At 40.0% G+C, this 16,464-nt stretch overlaps 1 protein-coding gene across 5 annotated transcripts in view; it reads left to right on the top strand.

Moving 5' to 3' along the window:
• The window catches only part of TANC1 (tetratricopeptide repeat, ankyrin repeat and coiled-coil containing 1), a 252,319-nt gene that overhangs the window by 74,187 nt on the left and 161,668 nt on the right, over positions 1-16,464 (top strand). For all 5 annotated transcript variants that reach the window (XM_010802057.4, XM_010802056.4, XM_010802058.4 and 2 more), the window contains exon 3: positions 8,882-8,961. In XM_010802057.4, coding sequence (XP_010800359.1) covers positions 8,901-8,961 — 61 coding nt within the window. In that variant the 5' untranslated portion in view covers positions 8,882-8,900. The remainder of the gene's footprint in view (positions 1-8,881; positions 8,962-16,464) is intronic.

Raw genomic sequence — 16,464 nt, 5'->3', positions numbered from 1 at the left:
TTTAAAGAACAGCAGAATTAAAGGTAGAGTTTGTAGAATGACTTCAAATAAGGAGGACCAAATGGTTAGGTCTGTTGTGTCCTAGGGCATCATTCGCCTGTGCTTTATCTCCTTTTCCCCAGCTCTGCATGTTAAGCCATATGAAAAGCCACTATTTTAACTTATCATCACAATTGCTTTCTGATTTCTTGATCAATAACCCCTTCTCTTGCAACTTTCCTGGACGAAGCATCTGCATCCTAGAGACGTCTAGTGGCCTGTTTCCTGTCACAGTGTCAGGGTCGGGTCTCCTGACTCCTAGGTTTTCTCTACTAGCCAGGATGGGGGAAAATGTGAGAGAGACCGCCTGGAATTTCAAGTATTCATCAAGGGTTGGTTTTTCTCCCCAGCCTCCTGGGAACTCTAAAAGAATGTCCTCAAGATATGGCTCTTGCTTTCAGGAAGCTTCTATTAACAGTACAGTTTTCCATGAGTTTCAGCAGCAGCCAGCGCCCCCTCTAGCAGAGCTCTCTGTTTCCTTTTGTGGTCTCTATTCGACTTTGTTTTCTCTAGCTTGCTCCCTTCCGTATTATTTATCCTATAGGCTGCTTTAGACACCATCACCCATCACCACTGTCACCCATTTCCTTTCTTTTGATAAATAGTAAAAGTTGCCAGTGCAAAGGAAAGTTCTAAAGGCAGTCCTGCAAATGTCATGACTATTGTGTTAGGTGAGTCTTAAATCTTATTAGGTTGAAAATCTTTTGAGTCCCTAAAATTGAGGATATTTTTGATGTCTCTCTTCTCTGAAATAAAAAAAAAAATTTTTTTCGTAATGAGTATGCGTGTCTTACTGTCCAGTGTTTTTCACTCGTAAATATTGCTACTCTGGCTTGCTTTATTTCTTTTTACAAATTAAGTAGGTTATTTTTATTTATTTATTTATTTTTTGAAGTATAATTGACATACAATACTATATTTGTTTTGATGTAAGATACAATGATTTGACAAATTTATACATTGTGAAATGATCACAGGAAGTTTAGTTACCATTTTTCACCATACACAGTTGCCGTCACCTTTCTTTTGATGAGAACTTTCAATATTTACTTAGCAACTTTCCAACTTATAATACAATGTTATTGATTATTATCACCATGCTATACATTACATCCCCTTTTTTAAAATTTTATTTTATTTTATTTATTGGAGGCTAATTACAATATTGTATTGGTTTTGCCATACATTGACATGAATCTGCCACGGGTGTACATGTGTTCCCCATCCTGAACTCCTCTCCCACCTCCCTCCCCATCCCATCCCTCTGGGTCATCCCAGTGCACCAGCCCTGAGCACCCTGTCTCATGCATCGAACCTGGATTGGCGATCTATTTCACATATGATAATATACATGTTTCAATGACTGAAGAATGGAGTCACCTTCTGAGACTGCTTTGCTGTGAGGTCAGGTAGATGGTTTGATGCAAGGAGTTCCTTTCCATAGAGTGAGCAAAGAGCATATGTTTAGGTGTGTAGGATAACTGGATAAGGTTTTATTATCTTGAGATTTTTAAGGCTGACTCAGGTGTGGACATGACAGGGTATTGTAAAATGCAGCATTTTCCTCCCAAGTATCTCATGGATTTAACTGAGTTTTTTTGCATTCTTTGCAAATGAAAATATATAGGAATGTTCTTTGTAATTTATAAACTGCTATAAATGTTGTTTGATTGCTTGATTTGGAGGAAATAGCTCATCTGTGTTCATTGCAGCCTAGTTAAATCTGTCAACAAATACTGAGAACAGAGTGGGTGCGAAGACTGTGTTCCGGCTTCTGTTTGTATCTGTTCAAGAATAAACAGTCCCTGCCTCATGGATTCCACTTGAAATAATGTAAATAGGCAGTAAGGCACTCCAGAAGAGGAAGGTTTGAAGGCTGGTATTACTTTGTGATTTCACACAAAGTGGTCATGTTTATGATACTGCTATTGGGATTGCAGACTGAAATAGGTTTTTGTCTTGTTTTGAAATCATCTCAGTGTTTAATCTAGGATAACTTTTGTTATATTTTATATACCATTGTAATCACTATGCAGAATGCTTATTTAACATATAACATGGAGACATTATGCCTATCTCCAAAGAGTTTATGTGTTAAAGGAGAAATCTGAGAAGTAAAAGTAAACTAAATAGTTGATTTAACTTCCTGAGTTTTAAAAGGAAGAATTTGTGGCATTTGGGAAACTTTGATGTTGAAGGATAGTAGAAAAACAAGAAAATCTGGGTGACTTCAGATCATTGAAGATAATGTCACATGCTCATTTTATTTTCTTTTAAATGAACATTATAGGAAATTTTCTCTCATTAGATAATTTCAGTTGTTGTGACCTAGAGGCTGGTCTTTTCTCTCTTCCTCAAAAAATATATAAAGAAATAAGGACCAAAGTTTTCCACTTTTTCCAATATTTATTTTTAAATATTTATATCCAACCATATGTTTATACTACTTGTGTGGTAGAAGCCAAGGTTTTTATGTGGCAGACATTGAGGAATTCTATTTGGCCAGTGTTTATTTTTGTTATACCTGTGACTCTTGATCTGTAATATGGTAAAGTGAAAAAGGACAGTATTTCTTATTTTATCCTATCATGCTTGTTTTTAAGTACATCCTTACATGTATGATCTTTTAATTTAGCAGGAACTTGATAACTTCTTTTTTGTATAGTTCTTCTGTGTATTCTTGCCACCTCTTCTTAATATCTTCTGCTTCTCTTAGGTCCATACCATTTCTGTCCTTTATGGAGCCCATCTTTGCATGAAATGTTCCCATGGTATCTCTAATGTTCTTGAAGAGATCTCTAGTCTTTCCCATTCTGTTGTTTTCCTCTATTTCTTTGCATTGATCACTGAGGAAGGCTTTCTTATCTCTTCTTGCTATTCTTTGGAACTCTGCATTCAGATGCTTATATCTTTCCTTTTCTCCTTTGCTTTTCGCTTCTCTTCTTTTCACAGCTATTTGTAAGGCCTCCTCAGATAGCCATTTTGCTTTTTTGCATTTCTTTTCCATGGGGATGGTCTTGATCCCTGTCTCCTATGCAGTGTCACGAACCTCTGTCTATAGTTCATCAGGCACTCTATCAGATCTAGTCTCTTAAATCTATTTCTCATTTCCACTGTGTAATCATAAGGGATTTGATTTAGGTCATACCTGAATGGTCTAGTGGTTTTCCCTACTTTCTTCAATTTAAGTCTAAATTTGGCAATAAGGAGTTCATGATCTGAGCCACAGTCAGCTCCCGGTCTTGTTTTTGCTGACTGTATAGAGCTTCTCCATCTTTGGCTGCAAAGAATATAATCAATCTGATTTTGGTGTTGACCATCTGGTGATGTCCATGTGTAGAGTCTTCTCTTGTGTTGTTGGAAGAGGGTGTTTGCTATGACCAGTGTGTTCTCTTGACAAAACTCTATTAGCCTTTGCCCTGCTTCATTCTGTATTCCAAGGCCAAATTTGCTTGTTACTCCAGGTGTTTCTTGACTTCCTACTTTTGCATTCCAGTCCTCTATAATGAAAAGAACATCTTTTTTTGGGTGTTAGTTCTAAAAGGTCTTGTAGGTCTTCATAGAACCATTCAACTTCAGCTTCTTCAGTGTTACTGGTTGGGGTATAGACTTGGATTACCATGATATTGAATGATTTGCCTTGGAAACGAATAGAGATCATTCTGTCTTTGAGATTGCATCCAAGTACTGTATTTCGGACTCTTGTTGACCGTGATGGCTACTCCATTTCTTCTAAGGGATTCCTGCCCGCAGTAGTAGATGTAATGGTCATCTGAGTTAAATTCACCCATTCCAGTCCATTTTAGTTCATGACGCAGATAATCACGATGGTGTGATCACTCACCTAGAGCCAGACATCCTGGAATGTGAAGTCAAGTGGGCCTTAGGAAGCATCACTACGAACAAAGCTAGTGGAGGTGATGGAATTCCAGTTGAGCTGTTTCAAATCCTGAAAGATGATGCTGTGAAAGTGCTGCACTCAATATGGCAGCAAATTTGGAAAACTCAGCAGTGGCCACAGGACTGGAAAAGGTCAGTTTTCATTCCAATCCCAAAGAAAGGCAATGCCAAAGAATGCCCAGACTACCGCACAGTTGTACTCATCTCACACGCTAGTAAGGTAATGCTCAAAATTCTCCAAGCTAGGCTTCAACAGTATGTGAACCGTGAACTTCCAGATGTTCAAGCTGGTTTTAGAAAAGGCAGAGGAGCTAGCGATCAAATTGCCAACATCTGCTAGATCATGGAAAAAGCAAGAGAGTTCCAGAAAAACATCTACTTCTGCTTTATTGACTATGCCAAAGCCTTTGACTATGTGGATCACAATAAACTGTGGAAATTCTGAAAGAGATGGGAATACCAGACCACCTGACCTGCCTTTTGAGAAACCTATATGCAGGTCAGGTAGAAACAGAACTGGACATGGAACAACAGACTGGTTCCAAATAGGAAAAGGAGTACGTCAAGGCTGTATATTGTCACCCTGCTTATTTAACTTATATGCAGAGTACATCATGAGAAACTCTGGGCTGGAAGAAGCACAAGCTGGAATCAAGATTGCCGGGAGAAATATCAATAACCTCAGATATGCAGATAACACCACCCTTATGGCAGAAAGTGAAGAGGAACTAAAAAGCCTCTGGATGAAAGTGAAAGAGGAGAGTGAAAAAGTTGGCTTAAAACTCAACATTCGGAAAACTAAGATCATGGCATCTGGTCCCATCACTTCATAGCAAATAGATGGGAAACAGTGGAAACAGTGTCAAACTTTATTTTTTGGAGATCCAAAATCATTGCAGATGGCGATTGCAGCCATGAAATTAAAAGACGCCTACTTCTTGGAAGGAAAGTTATGACCAACTTAGCATATTCAAAAGCAGAGACATTACTTTGCCATCAAAGGTCCGTCTAGTCAAGGCTATGGTTTTTCTAGTGGTCACGTATGGATGTAAGAGTTGGACTGTGAAGAAAGCTGAGTGCCAAGGAATTGATGGTTTTGAACTGTGGTGTTAGAGAAGACTCTTGAGGGTCCCTTGGACCGCAAGGAGATCCAACCAGTCCATCCTAAAGGAGATCAGTGCTGGGTCTTCATTGGAAGGACTAATGCTAAAGCTGAAACTCCAATACTTTGGCCACCTCATGCGAAGAGTTGACTCATTGGAAAAGACTCTGATGCTGGGAGGGATTGGTGGCAGGAGGAGAAGGGGACGGCAGAGGATGAGATGGCTGGATGGCATCACTGACTCGATGGACATGAGTCTCAGTGAACTTCGGGAGTTGATGATGGACAGGGAGGCTTGGCATGCTGCGATTCATGGGGTCGCAAAGAGTCGGATGCGACTGAACAACTGAACTGAACTGATAACTTCTGGCGTCTCTTTGTTTTCTGGCAATTTCTTTTCTGGGTGTCGGGCTCATTATTTAATCATTTGGGTCTGAATTACTGTGCCTGGAAGGCTGGTTTGCATAGTTTCTGTCTGATTCACTTGTGTAGCAGGCAGTGCTCACCCTTTTTAGATGAACAGTGACAGTAGTTGAAGCTGCTACAGGAAGGGAGGTGATGCAGAAGGCGTCATTCAGGAGGAGTCCTGCAGCTGCTCTCAGAAGACTGCTTCACGGTGGCATTTGCATTCGAGAATTTACCACTTTTTTTTTTTTTTTAGTCCTCTAATTGGAATCAGAAACTTAATATTCTTTATGTCTTAAATAGATGGTACTTGGCAAAGTGACTCCCTTTGGCAGAACTCTTTCTCATGAGAGCTTTTGTTTCAAGCCAGAACACCAGTTTATTAATTTATTCCCAGAGTCATATCTGCCAACAAGCTAGGCAATTGTGTTGGGTTGACCAGAGCCAGCACACTCTCCTCCTCCGTTGTTAGGTTAAAAAGTCAGGTTATGAGGCCCTGCTCAGTGAGAACAGAATCAGAAGAAGGGAAAGTAGTTATGATGCCAGTGTAAAATAGCACTGGGTACCATAGCCTAGAGGGTCTGTTTCTGGATGTGGGGGGTATGCACTTATGAATTCATAGATTCTATCAGGTGTGCAGAGAATTTTCTCTGGATGATACTGCTAATGTGGACCCCACCAGCTTATTACTGCTCTTGCTGTTTCTGACCACCTTGCTTCAGATGGGCTCAGTGTTTAAATGGTCTGTTGATGTATATCAAGTTCCAGTTACATCTTTTGGGCCATGACTAAGTGGGACTTTGCATAGCTCTACTCTGATCTGTGTTAATTTCAGAATTTAGCCCACAGGGAGCAGTCTTTCTTTTTTCCTTTCCAGCTTATGTGTGTATGGGGGCTGGGAGGGGTCCTTAATTTTTTACTCAGATACAATCATTTAAGGGGGGGCCTCCCAGATGACACAGTGGTCAAGAATCTGCTTGCCAATGCAAGAGACATGGTTTCAATCCCTGGGTTAGGAAGATCTCCTGGAGTAGGAAATGGCAATCCATTCCAGTATTCTTGCTTGGAAATTTTCATGGACAGAGGAGTCTGGAGGGCTACAGTCCATGGGGTCGCAGAGTTGGACACAGCCGAGTGACTGAGCATGCACACACACATAATCAAAATTTCTCCATGTTGCAGTTTGAATATCATTTAAAATATAAATGTAGGTTCTTTCCATTGAGTTACTATTTAGTGGGGGAAGCAAGAAATGGGAGAAAAACTTATAGCAGATATTTGATAGCCTCTTCATTGGAGACCACTGATACAGAAAATGTGACTTTGCTGAAAACAGCTGAGCTCCTTGAAATAGGTATCTAAGGTACCTGAGATGAGATGCCCACCTCCACGTCTGCCAGTCCTTAGCCTGTGGGACATGTATTCCAAAAGGTGTGTAGATCTGTTGTCGATTGGTGGAGACCTGGGTGGTTAATCAGGGGTAGCTTCACCACCACGATGGGGCCTGAGCTGTTCAGTGATCCAGGAAAACACAGGGAAAAGTTCCATGAGGGCCTTGGCCAAGCTCTGCTGGCAAGGCTCCATCGATAATTGTCTTTGTCTTATTTCTTTAGTATGTAGTCTTTGCTAAATGACAAACCTTGAAGTTTGGTTGATTGGTTTTTTAATTTGAAAAAGAAAATGTCTGTGCTTACCAGGTATGTATTTATTATCTAATTTTGCCTACCCCCCCTTTTTTTTAAATGCCACAACATTTTGCATTGTTTCCTTCAAGCATGACTGTCAAGAGAAATCTGTGCTTCCACGGTTCCCCTATGGAAGCACACTGTGGCCCACTTCCAAATTCAGAGCTTGCACATCATGAAACCCATGTCTTTTCACAAGGGTCCATTCAAGTAGCTTTTTAAAAAAGAATTAGGCTCTAAGCCATGCCCCTTTTGTGTGTAAATACTTTTTTTCTGTAAGATGATTTAACCCTCAGTAAGTTTCACTGTGGCTTTCTCCAAATTCTGCTTAAGATATTTTCTTCTAGTATCTTTCAGGTTGGTTGGTTAGTTGTTAATTTTTTTTGCTAGTTTGATTGCTGTTGTCCAAAGCTTTCATTGCATGGAGCAGAGAGGCCAGCGCCTTGGAAGGAGGGGGACCCTTGCTGGGAGTCTGCTGTTTAGATTCTGGCCTTACTGTTAATTAGCTGTGTGACCTCTGGGCGAGTTGGCCTCCCAGGGTCTCTGTTTCTTCATCAAGAAAACAAAAGGCTTGGAAAGATAAATACAGGCCCAGACCCAATGATAAGAAAGGTCACCCTGTGCGCTTATGTTGTACATGGCCGCACTTTGGGACTCTTCCTCCCTCTCAGTGGAAAACCTTGAATCAACTCTGGGGTGGTGTGTGCTTGTGTTGGGTGTTATACCGAGGCCTTTGGAAGCATTGGTGCTCACGAGGCAAGTTTTTCTGCAGAAGAGTTGTCTGTCCCCTCTGTGCTTTCTCTTTAGCAGCAAGCTACTCGCCGCCTTCTACCTGTCTCTCCTTAGCGTGTTAACAAAGGTGTGATGGTAACACAACCCATTCAGATTTGTTACTGTTTGGGGTTGTCTGGCCATCTCATCTGAGTTAGTGGAGGGAAGAGAGCTAAAGAAGCCTAACTGACAAAATAATGGTCCTTTTGTCTGTCTCTTGCTTGAGGGGTGGTTTTATGTTTCATCTTAGGCCTGGACCATTGTGTTGTTTTTATGTGCTCAATATAACCCTGCTTAAAAAATACAGCTCATTATTGAAGGGATTCAGCCACAGGCCTGTTCTCCTTACCTCACCACCCCCACCTCCAAAGCCCTGACTATATGTGGTAAAAACCCATTGCAGTGTGTGCTATTTGATCAGATCCCCTGACATCAGGGTTGAAAAGTGTTCCCACTGTATTTATTTTCCAAATGTTTTTCAGTTATGTTTTATTCTGATTAGCCTTCCAAAATGTTTTCCTTATGGTTGTATAATCAGTAGCACCTGTAAAACATGCCGTTAACCATGTAGCTTCCTTCTTAACTGTTATCTTTTTGATTCTGTCTTAATGTTTTCTTTTCATGAACCGGGGGAGACCCACATTCCTATGCCAGACGTCTTACAGTAATGTGTCCAGATTTAGCCTCATAACCTTAATTAGATGTGGAATGCTGAGAATGCACCATTGTGTTTTTTTTTTTCCTACTTTTATAAAAAGACAGTGACCTTCTGATCACTTCATTGTGTTATAAAACACTCTGTCTTTAGCTTTTAGTTCCCCATGTTAGTTTATTCACAGAAAATTAATGTAAAACTCAAGTTACCTTTATCCTAAGTGATCTGTTTGTTTGAAGACAAGTTGCCTTTTGTGTCAGTATGCAAGTTCAGTTCCAGTTTATAATCTTTAATTCATCTTCCTTCCCCTCCTCTTCTCTTTAGAAGCAAAGGAGTGTTGAAAATGTTAAAGGCTGTGCTGAAGAAGAGCCGAGAGGGAGGAAAGGGAAGCAAGAAGGAAACAGGTATGTGTCCAAGATGGAGTTGAACTGAGCAAGCATGGTCGTTCTTGAGTCCGAAAGGCCCTGCTTAATCCAGGCTGCTATTGTCTTGGGAATGGATCAGAGAACTCATACGGGTTAGAACAAACAGCGTCCAGGAGGCCATGAGAACCTGAATGTATTTCTGTGCTTTCTTCTGGGAGGGGACTTTGAAAATTGAGTTTGGGTTCTGAACCAAATCCTTTCCCTAAAGACTTGTAAGGGTCATAATTTTATCATTTCATTCAGATCCAGAGGCAGAGTTATAGACATTTAGGGAGAGCAGGTGTGCCTAGGAATTTGGTTTCTAGAAAGCCCTTTCTCTTTTCCCACACACGCTTGCATTTTATGTTTGACCAACTGCTGGCTGAGTGGTCCTCATCTTTTGAGTATCAGATTTTCCCCCTAACAGGTGTAGCCCCGCTGATTGCCAGGCTGCTAGTTTTCATTATGATGAGAGCTACTTAATTTGGCTTGGATTTCTCTCCCGTTTGTACTAGAGTTCTGGTGCGTATGCGGTTATTGTATGATTCTACACTGCATTCTGTGTGGTAAAGTCCTATAAGTTTATTTTGGTGACCACTCACCAGAAAATCTATGTTATCTGCCTGTGTTGCACAATAAAAATCTGTTAGCATGGATAGATTGCCCTGAAATGTGCCATTTCACTCTGTAAACTCATGTTAATCCAGAGTTGGAGAATGGCTGGTTTTCTGAGTTACTGTATATTGAATAACAGTTTAGTTTTAATTTCTATTAAGATATAAATAAGTTGAATTATAGTTAACTCTAATTCGAAAGATCTTGTAATGCCTTCTGGTAATATTGTTATGTTGTTTCTGTAAAAGAATAAGTGAACTTATAAAATTTTGTTTATATGGAACCTAGATGGATTTTCTGTTATTAATTTCCCTTTAACCAAGTAGAGACTTTGTTGTGAAGTTGCTGAAAAATTCTATTAAAAGCTTCTCATTAATGCCTGGCTAAGCAGATGCAAAGAAGAGACCAGTCTTTGATAATGGAAACAGGAGACCATAGTTAGCTCTTAACTTTAGAAAATCAACTTCCAGCTTTGAATAATTAATTAGGATTGTTACTATGGAGAATTTTCAGTTCACATAATTTCTATGGGGCGGGCGGGTGGTTCTTCATCCTCTGCTGGGTCAAGACCAAAACCACCTCCTCTCGAGTTTTCCAAAAGCTGTCTAAAACAAAAAATTTTTAACCAGTTCCAGCTCAGCTGACACTCATCCTAGGAGCTGTGTTATTTGCTTCTTTAGATGCCTTTGTAATTTCCAGGATAAAGTTAGATCCTAAAGCTGTCTGTTAGGCTAGAGCTGCCAACCAGTGGGTTATTTTTCTCAGAGCCAGGGTCTCCAAGCCAAAACTCCCTGTGAAGTAATGGAGTCTTTCACAACAGGCCGTACCATCCTCTGTGACCCATGCCGGGCTCATGTGAAATTACAGTATATTAATGATTTTCAGCACCCTGCCTTTCAGATGGGCCAGACAGTGAACATTGTTTGTGTCTGAAACTTTTCTAATTGTAGAGCGTATGATTTGGGGTTTATTTTCCCCTTTGGTCTTTAAAGAACAACTACTGTGTTTTCTGAATCATTTCTTCATAATAATTCCCACATTTTGGTTTTTCACTAATGCAAACCAACTTGAAAAAGCAATGGGAACTTTTCTCATAAAACATCTGTATGGTGTATGCCTTTTTCTTCCTAACTAGAACCTGGTTGTATTCCACTGGGGAACAAAGCAAATGGAATTTTAAATCTTGATGGTTATGTCACAAGATGATTAGGGAAAATACTTGGAATTTGACCATTCCTATGTTGAACTCTGTGCCAACTCTCATTATAGAAGTAAATCACAGCTAAGTTTCCCTGTAAATTAAAGCTGGCTAATCTACTGAGACTGCTCTGAAATTTGGGAAATAATATCTGTTGCAATATGGAAAATTTTTGCTCTGCTGTTTTCAGTTAAACCAGTATTTGTTGCACACACAAAATAAAATTCATTTTTACATGCTTGAACTCACAGTCACAGAAATTTAGAAAATATTTGTCTAAAATACTGAGTTCAGCTTTTCATATCCTTTGTAGTTTTTTTTTTTTTTTTACAGACAATCTTGAACTACACTTTTATGTTGAACCTGTTTTGAAAATTTGGAAAATCTCTCAGTTAAATTTAGTATTCTTCAAAAGAAAACAAATATATTTTCAGAGGTATTGAAAAGTCCTTAAACTATTGGTAAAATTTTGGCAGGTGTTGAAATTTAAGTTATATGTATATAAGGCTATTTCAAGTATTACATGTGGTGAGATATGAAGTTATTGAAAGTCATTGAGTCAACTCTAAAAATAGTAAAATTCTTTTTCAATTGTTTTTCTTTTAAACCTAGGAAATGCTTATAGCTGAGCAAAAAGTGTTTTCTGGAGGCTATAGAATTACTTGGAGAATGCAGTATTAAAAACTTTAAAATGCTTTTTGGGAAGGAACATTTACCTTGTCCCCACTAGGCCACCAGTGCAAAGGAACACTGAGTTTCTCTTGACCTTGAGTCAGGCCCATGGGAGCAAAAATCAATATTAAACCGTAAGGTGGAGAGGGCCAGATGAGGACATCTATTTTTTCTTTCCCTGCTCTTATGTTAGAACCTTGATCTAAAACAAGCAAATGAGGTGTTATCTTTATTTTGAAGCTCTCTAGAGATAGGTCTGCAGCCTGTTGCCTCACGTCTAAGTGACCTTTGCTATCAGAAATCTATCATGTCACTATCATTAATGTTTCTTAATTTAAGAATAATTACTGAACTCTTAATATTTAAGAGTATTGGTATCAAACCTGGACCTAATAGTTTAGAGAGATTATAAGAGCAGAATTCCGTAGTGGCTCAGATGATAAAGAGTCTGCCCACAACAGAGGAGGCCCAGGTTCAATCCCTGGGTCGGGAAGATCCCCGGGAGAAGGAAATGGTAACCCACTCCAGTGTTCTTGCCTGGAAAATTCCATGGACAGAGGAGCCTAGTGGGCTACAGTCCATGGGATCACAGGAGTCGGGAGATCACAAGAGACTGAGTGACTACACTTTCACTTTTTCTTTCAAGACCAGGATAGGAAATTAATATCTTTTCTGTACAGCAGAACTGACAATGAATAGGAAAAGAGGCCCATTTTATAATAGAAACAGGAACTTTAAATATCAACCTAAGAGGAAATGTACAGGTTTTATATTGAAGAAAATACTAAAGCTTTGTTGGGGGACTTAAAAGAAGATCTGAATAAATGGCAAGAAATACTGTATTCCCTAATGGGTAGATTTCTTACTATTACTGATATTGCTACTACTGCTATTATTTGGCTGCACTGCATGGCATGTGGGATCTTAGTTCCCTGACCAGGGATTGAACCCATGCCCCCTGCATTGGAAGAGTGGAGTCTTAACCACTGGACCACCAGGGAAGTCCTCAGATTTATTGTTTTAAACTGACTTGCTCTTACAAAATTATACCTATGATTTAATCCCTAGTGAAATCCCATCTATTTTCTTTTTAAAGACGTACGTTTTTTTAGAGCCAGTTTTCGGTTCACAGCAAAATTGAGAGGAAGGCGCAGAGATTTTCTGTATACCCATGCCTACACTCATTCTTAGCTCCCCATTGTCAGTGTTCTCCCATTAGGGAGGTACACTTGTTACAATCGATGAACCTCCATTGATACATCATCATTACCCAAAGTCCATAGTTTACATTCGGGGTCACTCTTGGTGTTGGGCATTCTGTGGATTTGGCCAAGTATATAATAACATGTACCCAGCATTATTTTGGTTGTGACATGTTGATTTGAAAACTCATCTAGAAGCGAGAATGCTTGAGAATAGTCAAGGAGAAATTGCAAGTGTGGGGCAGATAGGGAGAATGGATATATATATTAATAAACGCATAGCTGAGTCCCTTTGCTGTTCACCTGAAGCTATCACAACGTTGTTAATCGGCTATTTCCCAATACAAAATAAAAAGTTAAAAAAATACAGTATGAAAACAATGTAATAATAGACTCTCTCCAGACCTGTATTTTTCAGTGAACAAGAAAAAGATTGTCACTAAAAAAAGACAGAGGCTGAACCTGGTTCCTATGCCTGTGTTCTAGCTTTAAGGGAGATTAAACAAGTGTATATTTGGACTTCTTAGCTTCTCTAGGGCAAGGTGGACTTCCTTCCACCAAGACGTACATTGGGGAGGATTCTTGGTCATAGACATTTGCAGGCCTCCTCCACTTCAAAAGCTAACTAACACGGATATCTAGTGCAGCTCACTACAACATAATAGCTTCTGCTTCCACAGAGTGAGTACATGGCATGGCTAGTGTTCTGGACTATTTTTCTACTGGTCTCCGAGTTAGGAAACCTGATGTTTAAAAAGTGATTTATCCATCTATTTTGAGCTGTGCTGGGCCTTCACTGCTGTGCAAGCTTTTCTCTAGTATCAGTGAGCAGGGACTACTCTCTGGCTGTGGTGTGTGGGCTTCTCATCACGGTGGCTTCTTGTTGCAGAGCCCAGGCTCTAGGCCACATGGGCTTCAGCTGTTGTGGCATGTGGACTCAGGAGTTGTGGCTCCTGGGATCTAGAGCTCCAGCTCAATAGTTGTGGAGCATGGACTTAGTTTCTCCAAGGCATGTGGGATCTTCCCGGATCAGGGATCGAATTCATGTCTCCTGCATTGGTAGGTGGATTCTTTACCACTGAGCCACCAGGGAAGCCCTCTGAAACTTAATATTAATGAACATCTATAATATAATCTAATCTCACTGTTGAGAGTGGATCCCCCCCCCCCCCACTTTTAATGCTGGAGATAATGGCATCAATCTAGAAGCATTAGATGGGGAAGGCCTCCTGCCCTCCTAGAAAAGGCTAACCCCTCTCCCTGTCTGGCCCTTCTGACCTCTGCCAGACTTGAAACCATAGTCTCTTGCCCTATCCAACTTCCCAACTTTCTCTGTATTGGTGTGGAAGTAGTTCCAAGTTGAGGCAGAAGAGCAGTGTGGTGAACCTTTAATTGTAGTGCTGCCTCTATTAAAATATAGACTGATGAAGGAAAAGTTACTTAATATGCCAAAAGAATCATTTACTAGGCTTTTCCTTTCTGTTTGATTATTGGTGGTTTTTTTCAGCAGGGGGTCTTACTTTGAAATAATTTATTTAAAAGTTTTGACCTTCACCTCTTCATCATTAAAACCCAGCTAAATACACTTGTAATTAATAGAGTTAATTAAGGCATTGGATAGTCCCTAAGTTTGTATGTGTGCTGAATCTATGAGCTTTGCCTCTAATCCTTCACTTTGAATTTGTAGTAAAAGGAAGCTGTTTGCCTCTAAAGTTTAAAAGTCATTGATGTGATTGTTAAATGTGGTATTTTAAGCCATTCCAGGCTGCAGTCTGGTTTTCAGTGGTACCTTCTAAAAATGCCTGAGTACAAACGATGCTTTGTTTTATCCGGAAAATATGAAGCTGCTTTTGATTATTCTCTGCTGCATTGCCCATTTTTTTGTGGTTGTGGACTATTATTTAGGAATTTAGTACAGTGACTGTCTTGCTGAGCTATGGATATTTGGTATCTTGTTGTTAAGTGACTCTAAAAATGTTTCCCAAGCAACAAAATAAGCAGAAATAATTCAGTTCTAAAGGTACTGTATTTCTGTTTACAAGAGTGTTTAAGTAAATTTGTTTTAAAATGTTAGGATAGGACTTAAACACAGACTGGAACAGGCTGGTTATCAGTAGGAGTGGGACTGCTGTTCTGTCTGGTTTGATTGGTTCCTTCATCAGGTTTTCTGTTTGTTGTCACTCATCTATCAACAGGATATAGAAAAAGCACAGACTTTGGAATCAGAAGATGCAAATTCAAATTCTAGCTTGTTTACTTCCCTGATAACTTGACCTTGGACAAATTTCTTTGTTAACTTATTTCTAGTTAAGTTAACTTGCAGGCATGTTGTCCAGTTAAATAAGATAACCTGTCTACAAAAGTGCCTTGCTTGACATCTGGTTTCTGCTAGATGTTCAGTGCATCTTTTCTTTGTAGAGACACTGGGTAGTACTTTAAAGAACAAACAAAACCCTTCTAAAACATCATGTTCCTTCCTGGTTGATCTCAGGCAAGAAAATTATGTTCTAGAAGCTTCTTTCCATGACTTCCTCTGTGCAAATACTGATTCTGCCATTGACTTTGGATACTAAAGCCTCTTCTGCCATCTTTAGTTAGTTAGTTCAGTCGCTCAGTCGTGTCCAACTCTTTGTGACCCCATGAATCACAGCATGCCAGGCCTCCCTGTCTATCACCAACTCCCGGAGTTAACTCAGACTCATGTGCATCGAGTCGGTGATGCCATCCAGCCACCTCATCCTCTGTCGTCGCCTTCTTCTCCTGCCCCCAGTCCCTCCCAGCATCAGAGTCTTTTCCAATGAGTCAACTCTTCGCATGAGGTGGCCAAAGTACTGGAGTTTCAGCTTCAGCATCAGTCCTTCCAATGAACACCCAGGACTGATCTCCTTTAGAATGGACTGGTTGGATCTCCTTGCAGTCCAAGGGACTCTCAAGAGTCTTCTCCAACATCACAGTTCAAAAGCATCAATTCTTCAGTATTCAGCTTTCTTCACAGTCCAACTCTCACATCCATACATGACCACAGGAGGAACCATAGCCTTGACTAGATGGACCTTTGTTGGCAGAGTAATGTCTCTGCTTTTCAATATGCTATCTAGGTTAGTCATAACTTTCCTTCCAAGGAGTAAGCGTCTTTTAATTTCATGGCTGCAGTCACCATCTGTAGTGATTTTGGAGCCCCCCAAAATAAAGTCTGACACTGTTTCCACTGTTTCCCCATCTATTTGCCATGAAGTAATGGGACCAGATGCCATGATCTTCGTTTTCTGAATGTTGAGCTTTAAGCCAACTTTTTCACTCTCCATTTTCACCTTCATCAAGAGGCTTTTTAGTTTCTCTTCACTTTCTGCCGTAAGGGTGGTGTCATCTGCATATCTGAGGTTATTGATATTTCTCGAGGCAATCTTGATTCTGTCTTGTGCTTCTTCCAGCCCAGTGTTTCTCATGATGTACTCTGCATATAAGTTAAATAAGCAGGGTGACAATATACAGCCTTAACATACGCCTTTTCCTATTTGGAACCAGTCTGTTGTTCCATGTCCAGTTCTAACTGTTGCTTCCTGACCTGCATACAGATTTCTCCAGAGGCAGGTCAGGTGGTCTGGTATTCCCATCTCTTTCAGAATTTTCCACAGTTTATTGTGATCCACACAGTCAAAGGCTTTGGCATAGTCAATAAAGCAGAAATAGATGTTTTTCTGGAACTCTCTTGCTTTTTCCATGATCCAGCAGATGTTGGCAATTTGATCTTTGGTTCCTCTGCCTTTTCTAAAACCAGCTTGAACATGAGGAAGTTCACAGTTCATGTATTGCTGA

The sequence above is a fragment of the Bos taurus genome, chromosome 2, assembly GCF_002263795.3.
Source record: "Bos taurus isolate L1 Dominette 01449 registration number 42190680 breed Hereford chromosome 2, ARS-UCD2.0, whole genome shotgun sequence".
Taxonomy (NCBI): domain Eukaryota; kingdom Metazoa; phylum Chordata; class Mammalia; order Artiodactyla; family Bovidae; genus Bos; species Bos taurus.
This window is presented reverse-complemented; position numbering and strand designations above follow the sequence as displayed.